Genomic DNA, 24,501 nt, shown 5'->3' on the forward strand with positions numbered 1-24,501 from the left:
AACAGATAAAATGATTATAATTATGATAAGTGCTTTGAAGGAACAGAGATTAGTAATAACAACATCATGTGGGGGACCTTCTTTAGATGGTGTAGCCAGAGGAAGCCTCTCTGAGGAGGAGACATTGCTGCAGAGACCAACCTAGAGGATAGTACAAAGAGTCAGGCATGTGAGTTGCTGAGAGAAAAGTTTTCTAGGCAGATAAAATAGCAAGTGCAAAGGTTCTGTGGTGGGAAGAGCCTTGTATATTCAAAAACCTGACAATGGACCAGTGTGGCTGAAACATAGCAGAGGATCGGGAGTAAAGAGTAAAGTGGCATGAGATAAGAGTATATGGAATGTTAGAAGCTCATGAGATATTTGGGTTTTATTCTAAGTATGGTGAGAAGTTATTGAAGATATACATACAAAATTATATGATCTAATTTATATTTTTAAAAACATCTCTCTGGCTGCCATGGTTTGGAAGCCCCGAGGTCACTTACTCCGGGCTACACAGCTTTTCTGTACCTGACCATTCTATATGGCGCCTCCTGCCTCTGCTGGTCAGTTTCCTGTTCAGTTTACTCATGGCCCACAGTGGCTGCCTTAGCCCCAACTTCCTTCATGTCATTCCCCCTCAGCTCCCACCATTAGGAAGGGAGCTTGACTGATTTGTTCTGCCATTTCAGCCACTTCAGATGCCTGTGGATGGAATCCTATGGGACTGTTTTAGGGACTGCATGAGTTTATGCCTGTGTAATGCTGGCAACAGTACCTGGGGCATAATAAGTGCTCAATAAATATCAGTTACCATTAGTCGTGAATGACTGAAGAAAGAACAAACAAATGAAAGAACAAGCACTTGGGCATGAAAAGGTTCACGTAAAGTAGTCTGGGAGTTCCAAGGAGTGAGCCGAACCTTGAGTCCAGAGGCAGTCTGGTTATGATTTATGGTTGGTGAGCGTGGCTTACAGAAGCAGATAGGAGATTCCTTGAGTTGCAAGCCCCCACCTGTGACAACGTGACTGCACATGTAATTCAATGGCCTCATTGGCTAGTGATCTCTTGGAGATTCACAGGCTCTAAGGGAACTTTAAGGCCTCTAGAACTCCTGTGAACAAATACATTCTGACCATAGCAGATAAGATTCAGTTATCAGCAGGAAATATCCCCCTGGCCTGGGCTGCAAGTGACCCTGGTGGGATCTTCCCTCACAGCCTACATAAAGTCCCAGCACCACTCACATCTGCTGAAAACACCAACCACAGAGACCTTCCCTTTGAAGCACATACATCCCCAAACATGGCAGACACATTGTGACAAGTATCACCATCCAGACAATACTTCAGAGAGCCCAAGGAATTCCAAGCCATAACGAGAGACACTTAGTGGGACATAATCAAAATTATAAAGTGGTAACACCAGCTGCTGAAGATGGTAGAAATTCCTACAGCCACTTCCACTCCATCCTACACATCCAATTATGATGTAGCTCGCTGACTGGTGCCTGCTGGATTGATTTTTAATTTAAGAAACATTCCGGGTGTGTTTGTAAACCTTTGAGTCAAAAGTAGGCTCTACATGAATGCCACAACAAATTAGGGGAAACGGCATGTGGGCCTCTGTGTCGGTCTCCCTCTAGAATTCCATTCAGAAAGAATGAATGTTGCCTGGCGTGACTGTGAGCTGGCAGGTCTGTTTCTCTCCCAGTTGCCTAAGATCCTTCTCCTGCATCCTAGCAGAAGACAGGAATGGTTGAAAGGAACAAGGGGTCTGATCCAGAAGGAAGGCACAGAACCTTCTGACATCTGGCCAGGGAAAAACTTGTTTTTTGTTGTGTGTGTATATGTTAAAATACGTAAGAAAACATTTGCCGTTTCAGCCATTTTTATGTATAAAATTCAGTGACATTAATTACGCTTACCATGTTGTACAACCATCACCACTACCTCTTTCCAAATTTTTTCATCACTCTTGACAGAAACTCAGGGCCCCTTAAGCAATAACTCTCTTTCCCCCGCCTAGCCCCCTGTCTTAGATTGGGTTTTCAATAGAGAAACAAAACCAGTGAAACATGTATATATGTATATATATGGAGAGAGAAAGAGAGGTTCATCTCAAGGAAATGGCTCACACAGTTGTAGAGGCTGGCTTGTCCCGAGTTCATGGATCAGGTGTCAGGCTGGAGGCTTCTCCTGACTCACGTAGCTGCAGGAGCTGACAAACCCCAGATCGGCAGGCAATACAGCAGGCCATTGGCTCATGTCCCTAGAACTAGAGGCCAGATGATGACGAGCCAGATGCAGGATCCAGAGCAAGACATCAGGCTTTGCCACAACATCCATGTTGGGTGCAGGCCACACCCCCAAAGAAATTCCCTTTACAACTGATTGGCTGATCACACCAAATCACATCATGGAGGATGACTACATCATTACATAACTGCCAAACTATATCATTACATATCTGCCAAACCACTGAGAATCATGACCCAGGCAAGTTGACACACACCTTAACCATCACACCCTCCTTGGTAACCACTAATAAACTTTGTTCTCTATGTATTACCTATTCTGGATATTTCACATAAGTGGGATCATGCAATATTTGTCCTTTTGTGTCTGACTTCACTTAGCATAATGTTTTCAAGGTTTATCCATGTTATAGCACATATTGAAGGAGCCCTGGTGGTGCAGTGGTTAAGTACTTGGCTGCTAACCAAAAGGTCAGCAATTTGAACCCACTGCTGTTCTGGGGAGAAAGATGTGGCAGTCAGCTTTTGTAAAGATTTACAGTCTTGGAAACCCTATGGGGCAGTTCTACTCTGTCCTGTAGGGTTGCTATGAGTCAGAATCGACTCAACAGCAGTGGAGTTCTGGTTATAGATATACCACATTTTGTTTATCTGTTCCTTTGTTGATGGACATTTGGGTTGTTTCTACTTTTTGACTATTGTGAATAGTGCTGCACCTAACACTGGTGTACAGGTTTCTGTTTGGATCCCTGCTTTCAAGTCTTTTTGAAAGCAATTCCAGTCGTGGAATTGCTGCATCATATGGGAATTCTATATTTAACTTTTGGAGGAACTGCCAAACTTGTTCTTTAGTGTTCTTCTGACAAAGATGTTTAAGAACGAGCTATCCTTCCCGGGAAGCCTGTGGCTCATGGATCTTCTCTGTTTTGGGGGAGTGGAAGGAAGGAGATCTGGGGTGACATCAGGGTCATGTCCTCTGGAGCAGTGCTACTCCAGTCGTGCTCCATGCCCTGCAGTGTGTCATTTCCTGGGAGCCTGTTAGAAGTACAGTTTTTCAGGTCCCACCCTAGACCTACTGAATCAGAATCTCTACAGTGGGGCCCAGAAATCTGTGTTTTAATAAGCCCTCCAGCATGAGTAAATTTGGAACATACTATTCTAGAGTGAGAAAAGGTAATGCCTTCTGCATGTAACAGCCAGAGGGATCTTTTACGACTATGGATCAGGTCATGTCATTAAAACCCTCTGATGATATTGTATGGTCCCACAACTATAAGAAGTCAAGAATAGATATACACATAGAAAGCAGTGTCCTTTGATGGTTACCAGGGATGGGAGGGGACATCATTTTCTAGATAGTAAACCAAAAAACCAAACCCATTGCCATTGAGTCGATTTCAACTCATAACAAACCTACAGGACAGAGTAGAACTGCCCCATAACAAGGCTGTAAATCTTTACAGAAGCAGACTGACACATCTTTCTCCTGTGAAGCCGCTGGTGATTTCGAACCACTGAGCTTTTGGTTAGCAGCCGAGTGCTTTAACCACTGCTCCAGCAGTGCTCATTCTAGATAGTAGACACTTGTTATTTTTGATGATGGGAAAGGCAATACCAAATATGGGTGAGATCTGCACAACTTGACCAAGGTGAATGAAAACACTAAGAAGTACACAGGAAAAAGAGACAGTTATGATAAGTTCTATAACATATACAATTGTGCAAGAACAGTAATAACAGCCAAAAAATATGTGTGTGGTTACATAGGTAGATAGGGATGCATATATGTGTGTAGGAAGGTACATGTGAGTCTCTGTAGGCATATGTGTATACGTGTTTGTGTGTGCTGCATATATATCCACGTATGTAATAAAGCACATAGGGGGCACAGTTACAGAGACACCCTAGACATATCCAAACAACTCACAGGATTGGTTTACTGGGTTAAAAGGCTTAGGACCATAGTCTAGTGGGAAAACTTAATCAATTGGCATAACATAGTTCATGAAGAATATGTTCTGCACCCTAGTTTGGTGGGTACCATATGGGGTCTTAAAAGCTTGTGAGCAGCCATCTAAGATACAACTATTGGTCTCTACTCATCTGGAGCAAAACAGAATGAAGGAAACCAAAGACTCAAAAAAGAAACCAGTCCATAGGACTAATAGCATACACAAACCACAGCGTCTTCTAGCCTGAGACCAGAAAAACTGGATGGTGCCTGACTACCACTACTGACCATTCTGACCAGGGACATAATAGAAGGTCCCAGATAGAATGGGAGAAAAATGTCAAATAAAACTCAAATTCCTAAAAAAGACCAGACTGACTGGACCGAAGGGGCTGGAGGAACCCCCGAGACTGTCGTGCTAGGATACCATTTGAACTTAGAACTGAAGCTACCCCTGGAGGTCACCTTTTAGCCAAATAATAGATTGGCTTATACAATAAACAGTATCACCCATGAGTAATGTGCTCCCTTAGACAACCAACTATATGAAACCAAAGGGTCAACATTTACCCCAAAGCAAAGAAAAGAAGGCAAGGAGGGGAAGGGAAACTAGATCAATACCAATACAACAATAAAAATGATGAGAATACTGACACATTATAAAAACTGTAACCAATGTCACGGGACAATTTGTATAAAAATTGCTAAATGGGAACCAAATTAACTGGGTAAATTTTCACTAAAACGCACACAAAAGCCCCTGATGAGTTCTCGTTGCATTTAGAATAGCATCCAGCCCCTCACTGTGACCTTCAAGGCCTCATGGCCCAACCGCTGGCCACCTCCCAGCCTCATCCTTTTTCCTTCTGCCCCTCACTCTCCCATCCTCTGACCATTATATTCCACCTTCTACTGCCTCATCATGTTAAGCTTTTACTGTAAGAGCTCTTCCCTCTTCCCAGAAAGCTTTCTCCCCAGATTCTCATGAGGCCAGCTCCTTCTTGTTCTCCAGGTCTCTAGTTTCACCTCCTCAGAACTGCCTTCCCTGGGCAGCCCTCATGGTTCCTTTTTACCTTATGACTGTTCTATAACCTCTCTAAACCCTTAGTTCCATCCAAATGTATCTTAGTTTGGTTTAATTATTGTCTTCTCACCATACAAAGTGAAGCTCTAGGAGTACAGGAACCTTGTCTGTCTTATTTTCCCTAGGGCTTAGCACAGTACATAGCCCCCTATAGACACTCAGAAGTCCCTGGATGGTACCAAACAGTTAATATGCTTAGCTACTAACCAAAAGGTTGGAGGTTCGAGTCCACCTAGAGGCTCCTTGGAAGAAAGGTCTGGCAGTCTACTTCTGAAAAATCAGCCATCAAAAACCCTATGGAGCACAGTTCTACTCTGACATACATGAGGTGGCCATGAGTTGTAATTGACTCAAGGGCAACTAGTTACTGGTAGCTATGCAGTAAGTATTTCTTGAATAAATGGGTGTTCAAAAGACAGAAATAGAACCAAGGGGGGAAATTATAACTGTCGTATACTGAGTACATATGGTGTTTTTAGCTTTATGCCAGACACTCCATGTTGTTGTTAGGTGCTGTCAACTCATATCAACCCTTTGTACATCAGAACAAAACACTGGTCCTGTGCCATCCTCAGAATCATTGTTGTGTTGGAGCACATTGTTATAGCCACTGTGTCAATCAATCTCCTTCGGTCTTCCTTATTCATTGTCCAGTTTTCCCACGCTTATGATCCTGATATTAGTAAGTAAGCACAAATAAGCCTGTGCTTACCTTGATTATTGGGTCATCTGCCCTGGTCATGCCCCTCTCTGCGGTTGAGCTCTTTCATTATAAAGATCAGACGAAATGATCTCTAAGATCTTTTCTATACTGAAAATCGTTTGATTTTAGAATTAACCTTGTCTCTTAAAACACTTTCCACTGGCCCGTGTCATTGCTGTGACTGGTTCTCTGTCTTCCTAGAGACAAAAGAAAGACTTGGCACAGAATTTTGCATCAATAAGAGCTGCTTAGGGACACATCATAGGGAGCAGGTTTGGGAAAGGCAAGCCTGAGAGATGTCAAGAGAATGGTGGCTCTTGAGGCAGAGCCCGGGAGGGACTGAGGAGGAGGAAGGAATGGAAAGATACTGACCCCAAGAGAAGAACCATTCTCGTTCAGGGAAACAGGCAGTGATGGGAAGATATCAGGGACATTTTTCTCAGGCTAACATCAGTACATATTGAACAATGAATGGTCTTCCTCCTGGGCTCTGGAGTAAGACCAATCTGAGTGGGATTCCAGCTCCATCACTTTCTAGCTGCCTGACCTGAAGGAAATTGCTTCACCTCCTTGAGCCTCCTCACCTGAAAAACAGTGATGAAAATCTCAACTTTGCAGAGTGGAAAACTTAAGTATTTTGTCTCTGTTCTCACTGTAAGCCCCTAGTACAGCTCAGAAGAAGGGCTGGGCCAGGTGGAGCTTACTCACTCTGTTTGGAAAACCCAGACCCTGAGTCGAAAATCAAGTCAGTGGGAGAATGCAGGGTGGAAGATGGCATCTCTTCACGCCCACACATTCCTGCTGGAATCCTACTCCCTCTAGAAGCTCTTATTTCCACATATTAGAAACTGTTATTGTTGTTCGTTGTTGAGTTGGCTCCAACACATGGCAACACCATGTACAACAAAATGAAACGTTGCCCAGTCCTATGCCATCTTCATGATCATTGGTATGTTTGAGCCCATTGTTGTAGGTATTGTATAGTGCCTTCCAACCTAGGGGGCTCATTTTCCAGCACTGTAGTGGACAGTATGCTGTTGTGATTAATAATGTTTTTATTGGCTAATTTTCGGATGTAGATCACCAGGCCTTTCTTCCTAGTCCTTCTTAGTCTGGAAGCTGTGCTGAAACCTCCACCATGGTTGACCCTGGTATTTCAAATACCAGTGTCATAGCTTCCAGCATCATAGCAACACACACAATGTTATAGTACCACAAACTGATAGACGGGTGATGGTATTAGAAATTACTGTTGCTCTTTTTTTCCCCAAATCTACCAAGGCTATCTATACAAAGAGCTCTCCCTTGAAATACACAGTCTTCCCGTTTTGCAGAAGATGCAACTGAGGTGCAGGTGGGATAGTTAAAAATGCCAGATGCTCAGAGCCCAGGAGAGATCAGGGCCCTACAGGACAGACCGAATGCCACATTCAGTGAGATTAAGTATTGTGGAGAATAATAGTGCCTTTGGTCAAATTGATTAACAAGCATCATAAGGGATTAGAAGTGGAAGGCATTTTGCCCTGGTGAATATCTCAATCCTCATATTGAAAGAGGGAGCAAATCCAGGCAATGCCAATTCACACAACCATTGAAAGGAAACCGGGAGTCCCTCAAGAATGCCATTGAAACAAGATAGGTGTCCCCATTTGCTTTTGTTTAGAAGCATGGAAATGCATGGAATCTATTTCCCAGTAATCATCTGAATAAAGTGAGCATTCTGACCAGGAGACTGCTGATTATGTACCTCTTGCTGGGTAGGAAAAAAAATTGAAATAGACTTTGACTGTTTCTTAACCATAGATTTTATGTACCAGGCACTTCGAATGCCTTTGAAAAAAGTAAAAATTTCTCTTCAAACATTTCACAGAACCCTCTGATTGAAGCACTTTTTGTTTTTCTCCTGGGCTGTGTTCCTCCCCTAGTCTCCTTGGCTTGACACCTCCAAGGTAGCTTTGCAAAATTGGCTGAAGCCCTGAGGCAAGAAGGGCTCCAAACAATGAAGATGGTATCACCACGGGTACACTTGTGTCCCTGTTGTTCACATGGTTTTCCATTGTCTTTGGCAAACATTCTGTATTATTTATCTCTCGCCATCCCCAAGGCCCTGTCAATGAGTCTGTCTACACATACCTGGTCTAAGTCCAAGAATGAAAGATGACTGAACAGCTAAGATCTCGATTTTTTCATCAGAAAAATTGGGATAATGGCAGCTAACTCAGGAAAGGGCCTGGTACATGGTATAAAACAAGTTGTCACGGAGTCAGCTCTGACTCATAGCGACCTCATGTGTGTCAGAGTAGAACTGCGCTCCATAGGGTTTTCAGTAGCTGGTTTTTCAGAAGTAGATCACCAGGCCTTTCTTCCAAGGTGCCTCTGGGTGGCCTTGAACCTCCAAAGCATTAACCATTTTCACTACTGGGACTCCTGGTAGGTGGTAGTGAGTAGTTACTATTACTCTCATTTTTACTGCTTATTTTAATGCTTCTTGTGACTCAGTGGCCTCAGTCTGTCTATTATGGCTGGTCACTGCTTTGAGGGGCAGTAGTACAGTTGTACCTTTTCTTGAGAGAAAAGGAGAAGCATAGATATTTTAAGCTAAACGAGCTCTTTAGATCTTTTAATATAATCTCCACTCCCCCTTAGAAGAGAAGGTGCCTAGGTGGTACACGGTTTATGCTCAAGTACTAACCTAAAGGTTGGCTGTTCGAACCCACCCAGCAGTACCACAGAAGAAAGGCTTGGCGATCTGCTTCTGTTAAGATTGTAGCTAAGAAAACCCTATGGAGCAGTTCTACTCTGTAACACACGGGGTCGCTATGAGTCGAATTGACTGGATGGCAACTAACAGCAACATTAAAAAGAGAAGGCGTGTGAAGCTTAGACTGGGCAGTGCTCAGTATCCTGCATTCAGCTGGAAGCAGCACGGTGAGTGTTTTATGCCCATTTTATAGGTAACGGAACTGAGGTTTAATGAACTCCCCCAGCCACACAGCAAGTAATGCTTCTAGCAGAGACTTGGATTCAGGTCAGCTGGCCAAGTGTCAGTGGAGGCAGAGTCCCAGCAGGAGGCTGGGCAGATGATGCGCGGCTGGGTCTAGGTCCCCATAGCTCACCTGTCCCTGTCTCTTCCAGGCTCCAGATGCTGGAGGCCATCTGCAAGCACTGGGAGGGGCCCATCAGCCTGGCCCTCTACCTGTCTGACGCTGAGGCCCAGCAGTTCCTCCGCTACGCACAGGGTTCTGACGTGCTCATGAGCCGCCACAACGTGGGCTACCACATCGTGTACAAGGAGGGCCAGTTCTACCCCGTGAACCTGCTGCGCAACGTGGCCATGAAGCACATCAGCACGCCCTACATGTTCCTGTCTGACATTGACTTCCTGCCCATGTACGGGCTCTATGAGTACCTCAGGTAAGGACTGTGGGCAGGGACCTGCCACCACGCCAGCCACTCGGGTAGGAAGGCACGTACGATCCTGGGGTCCCAGAATCAGAATGTACCTTAGAATCATCATCTAGTCCAACACTGTCCTTTAATAGATGGGGAAACTGAGGCCCAGAAAGGGGAAGGAACTGGAACTTGCCTAAGCCCACCCAGAGACAGAGCTCCCGACCGCCAGACCTGGAAGGGGCATTAGGCAATTCACTGTCTTCATGTCCCCGATGAAGAGCCTGAAACCCGAGTTTGAGTAATGAAACAGGAACGGCAGAGCTTGGACGGGAAACATCTCTCTCATCGCCCAGCTAATGCTCTTTCCATTGCTTCTATGAAAACATATCTTTGCTCTTCACATTTTGGATCAGAGAACCTTCATTTCCTCATTCTGGAAAGATCACTGTCTAGTCTTTAAAACAAATCAAAATGGTGATTATGGTTCACGTTGATTGCGGTGCCTTCTCTGTGCCAGGCACTGTTCTGATTTTTTACAAGGACGTTTTATCCTCTCCCCATCCCCTGCCATAGATGCTACTATTATCTTCATTTTACAAATGGGAAACTGCAGGAACAAGACCTTAACCAGTGGCCAAGGTTACAGACCTCGTAAAGGGTAGAGCTGAGTCGAAGCACAGCCAGCCTGACTCCAGAGCCACGCACTTAATCACCACCGTGGCTGCCTCTGTGAACCTCTGATGTCCCTTCCAGCTCGCCCCACTTAGCGGGCAGGTGTCCAGCTGCTGAAGAAAGTTCTCGGCTCGGGGAAGGCTCGGATGTCTGTGTGGTGAATGTTGTTTATTGTGGAATAATCAAGCTGAAAGGGACTGCAGAATTCATATAGCCTAAAGGTCCCCATCTGACATATGAGAAAAGTAGTCACAAGAAGTTCAATGTTCTTCCCATAGTCAGACTACATTTTTAAAAAATCCTTTAGTTCCTGTCATTTGTCAGCACAAATGATCTCTGCTGGCAATTGAGTGCTTACCTGGATCCAGTTACCATGAGAGGTGGTTCGCACGTATTCTCTCGTTTGAGCCACACATCAGGGCCAAAATGCAGGCATGCGTTTCCCCATTTTACAGGGGAAAACAGTGGGGTTCGGAGAAGCAAAGTAATATGCTCAAATCCACATCACTTGGAAATGGCAGCATCAGGATTTGAACCCGTGCCTGTCAGGCTCTGAATCTGCAGGCCACCCTGCTTCATACTTCGCTGGTTATCCTGGAGTTTCTGACTGTCCCAACAGGGAGGATCTGATTCCTTTCTGTCTTCCTCCCTTGCTCTTCTTCCTCTCCGTCTTCCCACCTCTCTCTTAAAAGAGCCTCCAAAAGGCTTTTATATCAAAGCCAAGGCATAGGCTTTCTATGGACACCCCACCTGCCCTTCTCTTCCTAGTGCCAGACAAAGCAGCCTGTAGTCTCTGTCCAACTCAGGTCACCTTCCAGGGGCATCTTGAGGTTTCATAGCATTAATCCCCTCCTGTGGAAACCTTGGTGGCGTAGTGGCTAAGTGCTACTGCTGCTAACCAAGGGGTTGGCAGTTCAAATCTGCCAGGCGCTCCTTGGAAACTCTATGGGGCAGTTCTACTCTGTCCTATAGGGTTGCTGTGAGTCAGAATTGACTCGATGGCAATGGGTTTGGTTTTTTGGTTTTGGTGGAAAGAGGGGAGTTCAGACCAGTCTTTCTAGGTTAAGAACAGCAGGGTGAATGAACCAGAGGCAACATAGCCCTGGGTCATAGAGGATGGGAGCTGTGGTCTCAATGAACACTCCATAGAGCATGAGATCTTCAACTCTGGAGCCTGCAGGCCCTCCAAAGTAGAACTTTTCTTCCAACTCCAGCTCCAGCTGGGGCCTTGGAATCCCAGTGTGTGGAGTGAGGGTGCCCCCATGTGGCCAGATAGAGCTTCCCGCCCATGATTCCTAATAGGTTCCAAAACCTTGGCAGATTGTGGATGGCAGGCTCTGGGTCTTAGGGCGCCCAAAGGAATAGGTGATAGGGGTGAAGGCTACCCTCCACCAAGAAGAGAGGGACCTCTGGGATGGGACCACTCCCACGCGCCACCATTCCTCAGGACCCTCTTCCTCAGAAGCACCTCAGGGGCCTTCATTCCAGCTAGTTAAAGGTGGGTGAATTGGTCCCTTCTCAAGAGTCCGTGATCTGTACCCTTTCTATCCAGAGGCTCTTATGATTTCACCTCCATGGAAGTCACATTTGAAAAATATTACACACAGACTGTAGTTTTATGTTGTATTTCAGCTTTTTATAGATCAAAGGCATCGTTAACTGCTAATGAAGACCTTACTCAATTTGAAATAACCAGTGTTGCCCATTAATTTGAATTGATATTTTAGTTAATGCACAGTTACTTGAGGCTTTAGTTGGCTTTAGACACATTGTCAAAGGAAGGTGTATGGTTCCCCTTACGGTTTTGAAATACTGGAAATTGTTCCTAAAACCCCATTGCTTCCTTCCTGAGTGGAGAGTGAATGACCTTGTCCAGTCCTCTTTAGTAACATGTGGAAACTGAGACCAGGGAGATGAAGTGACTTACCCATCTAGAGTGAGAAGATAGCGGAGCTTTCCTGATTGTTTTTCTCCTCCGTCCACAGTGTCCGTTCATCTTTTCATGCATTACTTGGTAAATGTTTATGAGCCACCTACTGTGTGTCCTCATCAGTGAACCCCTCAGATAGGATCCCTGCATCCCACAGTTTACAGTCCGACCAGAAAGACAGAAAATTAAGATGCAAATTCAGTTAAGTGCTTTAGGCTCCGTGATGAGGGTGTGGGTGTTGGGGTGCTATTAACCTAATCTGGGGGTGGAGGAAGCTCAGGGAAGGGTACCTTGCAGGAACTGAATCTACACTGGAGCCTGCAGGCTGAGAGGGAATTAGGCAGTAGAGGTGGCAGGAGTTCCAGGCAGAGGGAGATGACCATTCCAGAAATGAAGGGTGGCTGGAGTTTAGGTGGGGAGAACAAGAAGAAGTGATGTGGCCAGAAGCATGTCAGAGTGGGTACTGCAGGACTTTCTCGTGAAATGTGCCCAGCAGTTTGGACCCTATGAGGCAGGTGACAACAGAAAACCACTGAGGAAATGGCATGATTAGATGTGCATTTGAGAAAGATCATTCTAGTTGCATTGGGGAAGGATTGCAATCAGCAGGACCAGGGGAAGGGAGATGAGTTAGAGACTGTCACCATGATCCAGGTGACTGAGGCACCAACAGTGGCAGCAGGGACAAGCACATGGACCAGAGAGAGATTCTGCAGCTGAAATCAAGAACTTTCTGCAGAGGTGTCTGGACTTTGAAGAGGAAGATGGGAAATTTTTTTCAAATGTTGCCACTTGAGACTCCCTTTTCAGAGCTTATGTGCAGGAGTCCTGACTGCTTTGCCACCTTCTCATGGTGGCTCCGCCCAAGGCTGCTGTGCCCACGTCCCCAGTGCATTCAGCAGGCTAACACGACAGTATCCACTTCGAGTGTTGTGGCGGGTGGGCAGGCACTGGCTGGGACCCAGGAATTTCTGTTCCAGCTTGGACTCTGTGCTGTAGTGAACTGCGAGACTTCAAGCAATTCCATTTTCTTCACTCAGCCTCTGTTTCCTTATTGTAAAATGAAGAGATGCACTCATATCCATTACCCATTGCCTTCAAGTCGATTCCAACTTGCAGCAGCCCTGTAGCACAGCGTAGAACTGCCCCACAGGGTTTTCCTAGACTGTAATCTTTACAGAAGCAGATCACCACGTCTTACTCCTGGTGGGTTCAAACTGCCCGCCTTTCAGTTCACAACCAAGCGCTTAATTACTGTGCCACTAGGGCTCCTTGGACTCATATCAGGGATCCCAAACTCAGTTGCCCAAAGGGACAAGGACCTCAGCATAAAGGATCCAAGAATGTATGATTGAGTAGAGGGATCACAGCCCCCACCTCAGGGAGCAGGCGTTTCTCCGCTCCAAGTGTGAACTTCTTGGTGGGCAGAGGCCTAAAGTTACTAGCTCTTCATATTTTTCAAGAGGAGCTGGGAATCTGGGTTTTCACATATTTATTTTTTTAATATTGGCAAGTAATTTAAAATTTTAAGTGCTATCGGGCTGGATAGAACCATCTCACTCCCTCCTACCTCCGACCACCAGCTTGTGACTTCTCACCTAGGTAATTCCTACCACCAGTTGCCATCAAGGCAGTTCCGATTCATGGCAACCCATGTGTGTCAGAGTTGAACTGTGCTCCGCAGGGTTTTCATTCGCTGATTTTTCAGAAGCTGATTGCCAGGCCTTCCTTCCAAGGCACTTCTCGGTGTACTTGAACTGCCATCCTCTTGGTTAGCAGCAAGCACATTTACCATGTCCACCACCCAGGAACTCCAGGTAATTCCTAGGCACCAGATTTTTGAGAATTTACAAGGAATATGACTTTATCAAAAGCCCAGAATAAATATACACTGCCCTTCTTATATGAAGATATCCATATGGACTTCCATTGACTTAAGGAAAATTTTTGCAGCAAGTAGGATGGATATGTTTCTGATCCAAACATTATCAGTGGATGTACCTCATTTTCAACATTATATTATTGACTTGGGGTGTGGCTAGGAGTACTGTTTGCCACGGTAGCTGTGGAAGCTAACAAAGCCAGTGGGCCCTTTTGGAGACTGATTTCTTCAGCATTGATATCCAACAAAATGTACTATCTGAGCCCTATCAAAATACTAATATTAAAAGTCACGGTTACAATTTATTGAGCCCTTAACCATGTGCCAGAAACCCTGCCGGCTGCTTTGCATACATTACTGCTCCTCTTCACACTTCTCTATGAGCTGAGAATTACGCAGGTGACTAAACCAAGGCCTGGAGAGGTAAAAAACAGCCCAGGTCACACTGGCAAAAACTAGATCTGAACCTGGGTCTCTCTGACTCCACCAAATTACACTCCCACTCTAAATTACTTTCAGTGTATATAGATTTTTCTTCATTTGACTAATGTCTAATACGGTACCTGGCATTGGTGGTGTTATTCTAGTTGTTAGGTGCTGTCAAGTCAAATCTGACTCATAACGACCCCATATGACAGAGTGGAACTGCCCCGTGGGATTTTCTAGGCTGTAATCTTTAGGAAGCAGATTGCTAGGTCCTTCTCCTGCAGAGCCAGTGGGCGGGTTTGAACTGCCAACCTTTCATTTAGCAGCCAAGCTCTTAACCATTGTACCTGCTGCATAAATGTTTGTTGAGTGAATAATCGCAGGCTGCCTTCTCTGGGGTTGGACTGTTTCCTCCCTGAATGTGGCCCTTTTCTCATGGAGGCTGGAAGTCTCCTCCTCAGATTCTCTCTGAGCTTTGGAAACTTACCATCGCCTGTCTACCCTCTCCAAAATAACATTCCCCAGGAGGAATATTTATTCTTTCTTCCTTTGGTCCATTGTCCCCTTTGGCACCACTTGCTCTGATGACACCATGCAGTTGCCACTGTCAGTTGATTCAGTGAACATTTATTGAGTGCCCACTGTGCTGGGTGGTGGGAATTCAGCAGTGTATGGACAAAAATCCCTGCTCTCGTGGAGCTTACAAATAAATAAGCAAGATCATTTCAAATAATGACTAGGAGCTACGGAGCAATAAAGGCTAGTGTGATAGAGTCACCTTAGCCAGGGGAGGGGGCATCAGGGACAACCCATCTGAGAAGCCGACATTTGAGTTGAGCCCTGAATGAAGAGGAGGACCCACCACGTGAAGATGCGGCTGAAGTGTGTTCCAGGCAGAGGGAGCAGCGAGTGTAAAGGCCCTGAAAATAGTCACTGAAAACAAACGTGACACTGTCATTTCTGGAAATCAGGGAGCAGGCAGCTCCAGACGTGCATTTGAGAATTGGCACAGTAGCACCAAGTGGCAGATGCCAGTTTCTAGACCCAGGTTGAAACATCACCTTCCCCAAGCTGACCTCATATTTTTCTGACCCTCCTGGCACTGATCACACATTCCTGCCACCTTAAAACTCCAAGGGGTGTGTGTGTGCGTGTGTGTGTGTGTTTTTTGCATGAACCTTAGCCTCTCTGTTCAGGAACAAAGAATATACCTTTTCTGGGCCTCAGGATAAAATTCTCAGTAATAATGTCCAAGTTTTGGGGGAAATTGTGGAGATCATAGGGGTGTAGCTCTTACTTAGCATAGTGCCTAAACCCATTACCATCAAGTTGATTCCAATTCATAGCGACTCTATAGGACAGAGTAGAACTTGCCCAGAGGGTTTCCAAGGCTGTAATGTTTATGGAAGCAGACTGCCACATCTTTCTCCCACAGAGCTGCTGGTGGGTTCAAACCACCAGCCTATCAGTTAGCAGCTGAGTGCCTAACCACTGCACCTGGCTCTCAGTAAATACTCAACAAAAAGGAACTGCTGTTATGATAATAGAACCCCTGGGATTGCTCACTGAAAGGTTTGAGCTCACCTAGAGGTGCCTTGGAAGAAAGGCCTGGTGGTCTACCTCCGAAATATCAGCCATTGAAAACCCTATGGGGCACAGTTCTACTCTGACACACACAGGGTCACCATGAGTCACCCAACTTGACAACAACCAGTACTGGATTATTATGACAATTATTGCTAATATTTATCATACTGTCCAGTATCCCGGGGTTTTGAGCATGATTTGGTCCCTTCCATAGAGTGAGCAGGCTGTTTAGATGGATGGCCGCCTTCCTCCTCGACACGCCGGTATATTTGGGTGGCAACAAGTTTTGAGAAAGCTTCGTTGCTACTGAACCTCTGAGGTGAGACCCCAGTAGCAGTTTTGAAGCCAGAGCAGGCTGGTTGGCAGCCCTGTGATTGGATCCCCAGGCACTTATTCCTGTCACTCTTTTTGGAAGTCTACTTGGTTACCAAAAAAAGTTCAGCTTCATAGCTCTTGGAACAGTTGCTTAGCAACCAGTTAATATTATGGCAAAAACAAACAGATCGTTTGGAAAATCATGAAATCAGTTACATGCAGGACGTAACTGTGGAGTTTCACTAAAATATCTCCCCACCCCTTCACCTGTTTCTTCTTAAAGATGAGCCTGTGGGTTTGCAGCTTTCATTCTTGATTTCAGAAATGGCAGGTGAAATTTTGCAGGGCATGACAGAAGGCATGCAGACCTGCGTTTGAATCCAGGTGCTGGCGCACTTGTCACATATGAGACTTCGGCCGGGTTACCTGGTCTCCCAGATGCTCAGTGTCTACAGTTAATAAAGGGGCCGGTAACAGCCCCCTTGCAGGGTTCCGGTAGATGCTTGATGCAAGTTAATTTTTTTCTGTCCTTTGGCCTCTTCAGGAGTTCCTAGTTTGTGCAAATGGTTAACCAGTGGACTACTAACCAAAAAGTTGACAGTTCAAACCAACCCAGAGGCACCTCAGAAGAAAGGCCTGGCAGTCTGCTTCTGAAAGGTCACACCCTTGAATACCCTGTGGAGCAGAGCTGACTCGATGGCAACTTTTTTGTTGTTTTTTTTGTTTTGGTCTTTTCATAGCAGTCAGTAATGGAATTCTTTACCAGCCCCATACCCCAGCCCCTGCCATTCCAAACTCTGCAACCTTCAAGCCTGGGTGACTTTGTGTGGGAGTCCCTGGGTGGCACAAACAGTTGGCATACTTGTCTGCTATCTAAAAGGTTGGCAGTCCGAGCCCACCCAGAGGCACCTTGGAAGAAAGGCCTGGCAATCTATCAGCCCCTGAAAACCCTATGACACACAGAGAGTTACCAGGAGTCAGAATCGACTAAATGGCAACTGGTGGTGGTAGGAATGACCTAGGTCAGAGGGCACAAGCTGGTGGTCTGGGCGGGGTAAGGGGGTGCTATTCGGCCAGAGGACATGTTTAGTTTGCTCAACGGTGTGACCAGTCCTCAGTGGCAACTGGTTTGGTTTGTTTTTCTGTTTTGTTTTTTTTTTTTTTTTTAATTCCTGTTACCATCTCATTTTTTAAATTCTTACTGAAATAGAGAAACTACATATTCATATTCATTTATTTTAAAAAAATGTATTAGTGAGCACCTACTATGTACCAGGCAGTGTGCTGCGTTGTAGGTGACAGTGCCGTCCCTGCACCCATCAGACTTGCATTGAAATGCTGGGCGCTCCCTACTCAGCATTCGTTTGACCTCGGGACAGGCATGTGACCCCTCTGTCTCTCCTCATCTGTGAAATGGGGATCATATTATTTCTTCCCTAGTAAGATCCTGGAAAGGTTAAATGCCTTGGTATTTGGAAACACCTAGCATAATGCCTGGAACATTCCTTACTCCATAAGTACACTCACCCCTCTATATGCACAGGTTCCACATTCAGATTCAATCAACCATGGATCAAAAATATTTGGGGGGAAGAAAAAAAACTTTCTTTTCTTTTCATCATTCCCTAAACAATACAGTGTAACAACTATTTATGTTGCATTTTCATTGTATCAGGTATTATAAGTAACCTAGAGGGATATAAAGTATATAGCAGGATGTGTGTTATATGCAAATACCACACCATTTTGTATAAGGGACGTGAGCATCCTTGGATTTTGGTATCCGTGGGAAGGTCCTGGAACCAGTCCCCCACAGATACCGAGGGATGACTTTATCCATTGAGTGTCCGCCATGGCCAGACACTGTTCTGGGTGCTGGGACTATGACAGTGCACAGAAGAGGTAGGGTCCCTGCCCTCGCAGGGCTTATCCTCTAGTAGGTGCTCAAACCTTAGGTGCTGCTACTGCTGCTCCTGTTGTTATTACAATTAATGATAGCTCGTGATACAGAGATAAAAGGCTCTCAGACTGAGAAGCAGATGATCAAATGTGGAAGGTCAGGAAAAGTTTCTGGAAGAAGTAATAGTTGAGTTTAGGTCTGAAGGACTAATAAGTATACAAAACACACTCTGTACTGATAATGGCCATATTAACATAACAAAGAAAACCCATTCCCAAGCTGAGATGGGGGAAGATACATGCCACCTGAAGATCAGGAAGGAACAAGGACCTTCCCCCAGAGCTGTCAGAGAGAGAAAGCCTTCCCCTAGAGCCAGTGCCCTGATTTCCAACTGATAGCCTCCTAAACTTTGAGAAAGTAAATTTCTGTTCTTTAAAGCCATCCACTTGTGCTATTTCAGTTACAGCAGCAGTAGGGAACAGACAGTGGGTTACAGCTAAAGTTCTGGAATGGCAGAGGGACCCACGTGGGACACCTGGACAGCTTCAGTCCCTTGGGCCTTCCCACATCCACAAAAAAAAGACTGCCATTGAATCAGTTCCAACTCATAGGAACCTTCTAGGACAGAGTAGAACTGCCCCAGAGGGTTTCCAAGGAACAACTGGCGAATTCAAACTGCCAACCTTTTGGTTAGTAGCTGCAGCTCCCAACCACTGTACCACCAGAGCTCCGCCTCTGTCACTAGCCCTGCAGAATCCTCACCTAGGTCTAATGTCTGAAACTTAAAACTTTGCTGCTGTCTTCACTGCCTTTGGGGGCAAAGGTGCCACATGGGCAGAGAGAATGTTCTTTGTCAGGGATGACACAGGATGACATTGTACAGAAATGAAGAATTTCAGTCTTACTCTGTTCACTCCAGCATGACATCTAACTACCCTTCCCCATCCTGTTTTCCCTGGCACATCATGGCTTCTCTATAAATACCTGCTAAATGTATGCAGAAATTTGAACAAGACCAGGCTGAGGTGGCACCTGAACAAGACCAGGCTGGCTGGCTGCCTGCCGAGAGACTTTACCAGGTGGCATTTCCTTGGGTTAGTTCATCCTTTTAATTCTACTATAACATTTAACATTTATTGAGCACTTACTGTGTGCCGAGCACAGTTCCAATCACTTTCACGTGTATTTTGTCATTGAACCACAATTCATATTACAGATGAGGATGTGCAGGCTAAGTAGCATGCCCGAGGTCACAGCATTAGTGTGGTCTGCTGGCTTATCCTGGGATTATCCATATCAGAAAACTGCGTGAGGTCAGTGCAGGAGGTGTTCTATGCTTAAACTATTGGCTCTAACTCTCTGTTAGCCCATCTCCACCATCACCACGACAGCCATGATGATTGTAACAGCTTATATTAGTTATGTGCGTGCTGTGTACAGAGGAACTGCCTTAACCTTTACACAAGTTAATCCATTTCATCACTACAGAAACCCCACAGCAGTTACTAATGCTGTCTCCAACTCACGAGGAGAAAACTGTGGCGCAAAGCTATAACATGCTCAGTCAGGAGTACAAGCTGGTGAGTGTCGAGGTAGGACTGGAATCCAGGCAGTCTGCCCCAGAGCTACCCTCATAACCACGGAGCTATTTACTGTTCCTCTCATAATCCCTGGGTGGTGCAAATGGTTAACGTGCTCGGCTGCTAACCAAAAGGTCGGAGGTTCAAGTCCACAGAGAGGTGCCTCAGAAGTGAGGCCTGGCAATCTACTTCTGAAAAATCAGCCATTGAAAACCCTATGAGGCACAGCTCTACTCTGACACTCACAGGGCTGCCAAGATCAAAATGAACTTCACAGCACCTGGTTGATTTTCTCATAATCCACACCAGCATTGAGCACAGTGCCAGCATATAGTGAGCGCTCAGTGGTGTTTATCCGTTATTCCTAGCATTCAACATCAGGATAACGGGTGATTAAATAGGGGCCTTAGGATTAGAATTACATGGGATGATGACTATAGAGTCCCTAGTACTGAACCTGGTACATGGCCAAATGCTCAAGAAACAGTAGCTACCATCATTACTGTTTTTAAAACGTGCCTCCAAGAGTTCATTTTTACCCTTTGTTTCTTACCTGTTGTTGTTAGTTGTGGTCGAGTCGATTCTGACTCATGGTGACCTCGTGTGCAGAGTAGAACTACTCATAGGGTTTTCAAGCTGTGACTTTTTGAAGCAGATTGCCAGGCCTTACTTCTGAGGTGCCTCTGAGTGGGTTTGAACTGCCACCCTTTCAGTTAGTAGCACAGCGCTTAACCCTTTGGTGCCACCTAAGGTCTCTAGTTTCTTACTTACCCCTCTCTGATGAGTAAATTCTCCGTCTGGATATGTTAATGCCATCAATTAGGGAGACTCTTGATCTCACCGGGGGCCCTTGGCTTTCTGTGACTGTACCTATCTCTGACCTGCCCCATTGTTTGTGTATTTTACAGTTTCACTCCCTGCAGACAGCCTTGTCTCATCAAGTCCTTACTGCTGTCCCACACACCACCTGGAGGCCTCTGGGCCAGGAGTGCATTTCCTAGGCCAATGTGATAGAATAGGGAGCCCTGGGGGTGTCGTGGTTAAGAGCTCGGCTGCTAACCAAAAAGTTAGCAGTTCACCAGTCTGACTCCTCCAGTTGCTCCTTGGAAACCCTATGGGGCAGTTCTACTCTGTCCTATATGGTTGCAATTAGTAGGAATCGACTCAATGGCAGTGGGTTTGGTTTTGTGATAGAATTGGAGGCAACCTTATTACCCAGCCTCAGTTTAGGGAATGAAGAAAGGATGGGAACTCTGCTACTTCCTCCCTGTACCTAGACCTCACCCTGAAGTGACCTGTACAGCCTCAGTGCTGTTACTCGATTATTGCCCACTCTCTGGTTGAAAGCCATGCTTACATCTAATAGTGTTGAGCTAGGTAATGTGAAGCAGGGGGAGCGGGACAGCTGGAGATGGGCTTCTCAAAGTCTCACTCCCTGAGTCTCTCACATCTGTGCACGCACGCACACATACTCTGTGTTCTTTCCCTGTCTCTCTCTCACACAGACACACACACACACACATTTGTCCATCCTGTGACCACCTTAGCCCTGCTTCTCTTCCCCATATGTCAGCTGGCTCCCTGGTCCCTTTGCACTATGCCCCATTAGCACTGTGCATGCATTTTTTTTTTTTAGTACATTAGCTTCGCAAACTACTACATCTGCCTTTGATCCCTTGGTTCTGGTCAAGATCAGCAATGTCCCCCTCAGTGTCAAATCTAACAGGCTTTTCTCCATTCCTATCTTTCTTGATATCTCTCTGCTAGTTCCAGGAATAAGCTGGAATCAGGAAATCAGGGTTGGATCTCAGACCCACACGTCAGCATTCTCTTCCAGCAGGGACAGCACCAACTGTGTCCAGGTACTCCTTGAGATGGTGTTGAGCATCACATGAGAATGTGAGTGGAAAGAAGGAGGAAGCACGTTTGCAAGCGGCCTCATATACCAGGCACATGACAAATGTTATCTTTCTTATGACAACCCATTTGAAGATAAGTGTTTTTATCCCTTTTGCAAGTGAGCCCTGGTGGTGCAATGCTTAAGCACTCAGTTGCTAACCAAAAGTTGGTGGCTTGAACCCACCCAGCGGCTCCATGGGAGAAAGACCTAGTAATCTGCTTCTGTAAAGATTGCAGCCTAGAAAATCCTATGTGGCAGTTTTACTCTGTTACATGGGATCATTATGAGTTGAAAATGACCACACCTAACAACAATAATGGACATGTTAGTTAGGAAGGTCCCATTCCTGGTGAAGGACATCATGCTTGGTAAAGTAGGGGATCAGTGAAAAAGAGGAAGACCCTCAACGAGATGGATTGACACAGTGGCTGCAACAATGGGCTCAAGCATGCTGAGGATGGCACAGGACCAGGCAGGGTTTCCTTCTGTTGTACATAGGGTCGCTATGGGTCTGAACATACTAGATGGCACCTAACAACAACAATAATGCAAGTTAAGAAGGTTAAAATGCATATGGACTTAACTGGCAGAACTACAATTTTTGCCCAAGTATTTCCAAAGAACCCTTTTAACAGTACCTTCTTCATCCCTACTTATGGCAACAACAGGTTGATTTCTTTGTTCCCTCTACATTGATTGAGTGCCTAATGTCTACCTGGCATTGTGCCAGAGCTAGAGACAACAACCATGAACAAAGCTCATCCTTGTCCTCAAGCCTTATAGGGCTGATGGTATGTAAGCAGACAATCTGTGTGTTATTACCATCGTCATCACCATCATCAGGGAGTGAAACAGTCCAGGATGGATGTGACCAGAAGGAGAAGCAGGCCCATTACCAAGGAGACACCTTGAATTGGTTAGCAGGGCGAGAAAGGGAGGTGCGGGCAGGCAGCCTCCTCCAACTGGCTGTCTGCAAAGCCTTGAGAGACAGCATGATGCCCTTCTGGGGTTTTGGAAACAGATTCACACTCCAGAATAAGTTGCTTTCCCTCCTCCCATCCACTTTTAATATAGCTTTTCATATGAGTCCCTGGGAACTTGTACAAGAACTGCTTGGATTCCTTAAGACTCAGTTTTGATTAAACAACGGGCTCGCTGACATTTGATGCTGTGAAATTGGGCTGTGGAAATCCAGGGCTCTGAGAGCTGACAAGTCTGGTTTTCTCCTGGCTTTCTGACAGCAGCCTCAGTGCCTCCAACCTCCTGGTTCCCAACACTTTGTCACTTGTCAGCATTGTCCTCAGCTATTCATCGCACTGCCACAAAATCAGTGCAGGCATTTCTGTTAAAGGAGGAGAGGCTCACATGTGCAGAAATGGAGCAACTCCTGGCCCTGCCTAGGAAGTAGGGGCAACAGGAGGAACTGGAATGGTAACCGGTCAAGAAAGATGAGTCTGTTAGATTTGTCATGGATGATGTCATGGATCGAATTGTGTCCCCCCAAAATATTTGTCAACTTGGTTAGGCCGTGATTCCCAGTATTGTGTGGTTGTCCTATATTTTGTGATTGTGATTTTATGTTCAAGAGGATTAGGTGGGAATGTAACACCCTTGCCCAGGTCACATCCCTGATCCAATGTGGGGGGCAGTTTCCCTGGGATGTAACCTGTACCACCTTTTGTCTTGCAAGAGATAAAAGGACAGGGAAGCAGCAGAGTTGGGGACCTCATACCACCAAGAAAGCAGTGCCGGGAGCGGAGCGCATCCTTTGGATCTGGGGTCCCTGCACCAAGAAGCCCCTAGTCTGGGAGAAGATTGATGAGAAGGCTGACGGAGAGAGAAAGCCTTCTGCTGGAGCTGACAGCCTGAATTTGGACTGAGCCTACTTTACTGTGAAGAAATAAATTTCTCTTTGTTAGAGCCAACCTCTTGTAGTATTTCTGTTATAGCAGCACTAGATGACTTAAGACAGATGATGACATTGCTGACCTTGGCCAAAGCCAAGAAGTCAAAAGCAGGTTCTAGTCGTTTGAGAAGCTAATGGGTGGTAAGAAGTGTAGGTGACCCAATAAGGCAGTAGGTCAGTGCACATATCTCTAAACATCAAAACACTGGTTTCTTTCTGGCCTCTGCTCCAGTTAGCTCCTATGTGGTAGGATCTGCCATGTGGATGAGATTGCTATTAAGGAGCATAGTGAGTTTGCAGTCTAGCCTCCTACTATCTCCCTCCACCCCTTTCCTAACCAGTCCCCCACCTTGAGCTTTGAACTCTGAGATGTTGCCCCAGTGACAAGGTTGGGAAGGTAGACACAGTCTCCACATTAACAGGCTTGACCAAATTAGGTGCTGTGATTATTCATCTCTCCTGGTTAAGCCTTAACCGCTGCAGCCTCAATATAGCTATCATCTTGAAGAAGATGGTGATGATGACATCTACTAGATGTGTTATAATAAGGCAAATTTCTTAGCCCATCAGAGCTTTAATGTCTTCACCAGTAAACTGGGAATAATAGTACTTATGTCATAGGTTGTGATGATTAAGGGAGTTCTGCATATAAAACGCCACAGTGCCAACTAGGCACTACCCCTAGGTAGTGCCAACACTTAATACACTCGGCTGCTAACTGAAAAAGTTGGAGGATCCAGCCCTCCCAGAGGTGCCTCAGAAGAAAGGGCTGGTGATCTGATTCCAAAGAATCAGCCACTGAAAATCCTGTGGAGCACAGTTCTACTTTGACACACATGGGGCCAACATGAGTCAGAGTCGACCTGACAGCAGCTGGCTGGTTCGTCACTGTCTTAGTCATCTAGTGCTGCTATAACAGAAATACCACAAGTGGGTGGCTTTAACAAACAGAAATTTCTTTTCTCACAGTTTCAGAGGCTAGAAATCCCATTTCAGAGCGCCGGCTATGGGGGAAGGCCTTCTCTCCCTGTCGGCT

At 45.7% G+C, this 24,501-nt stretch overlaps 1 protein-coding gene across 2 annotated transcripts in view; it reads left to right on the forward strand.

The window, feature by feature from the left end:
* Nucleotides 1–24,501, forward strand: part of LARGE1 (LARGE xylosyl- and glucuronyltransferase 1) — a 693,833-nt gene that overhangs the window by 640,000 nt on the left and 29,332 nt on the right. For both annotated transcript variants that reach the window (XM_003405322.4, XM_023539269.2), the window contains exon 12: nucleotides 9,110–9,388. In XM_003405322.4, the coding sequence (XP_003405370.1) occupies nucleotides 9,110–9,388 (279 nt within the window). The remainder of the gene's footprint in view (nucleotides 1–9,109; nucleotides 9,389–24,501) is intronic.

Source organism: Loxodonta africana, chromosome 4, assembly GCF_030014295.1.
Source record: "Loxodonta africana isolate mLoxAfr1 chromosome 4, mLoxAfr1.hap2, whole genome shotgun sequence".
Classification (NCBI taxonomy): Eukaryota; Metazoa; Chordata; class Mammalia; order Proboscidea; family Elephantidae; genus Loxodonta; species Loxodonta africana.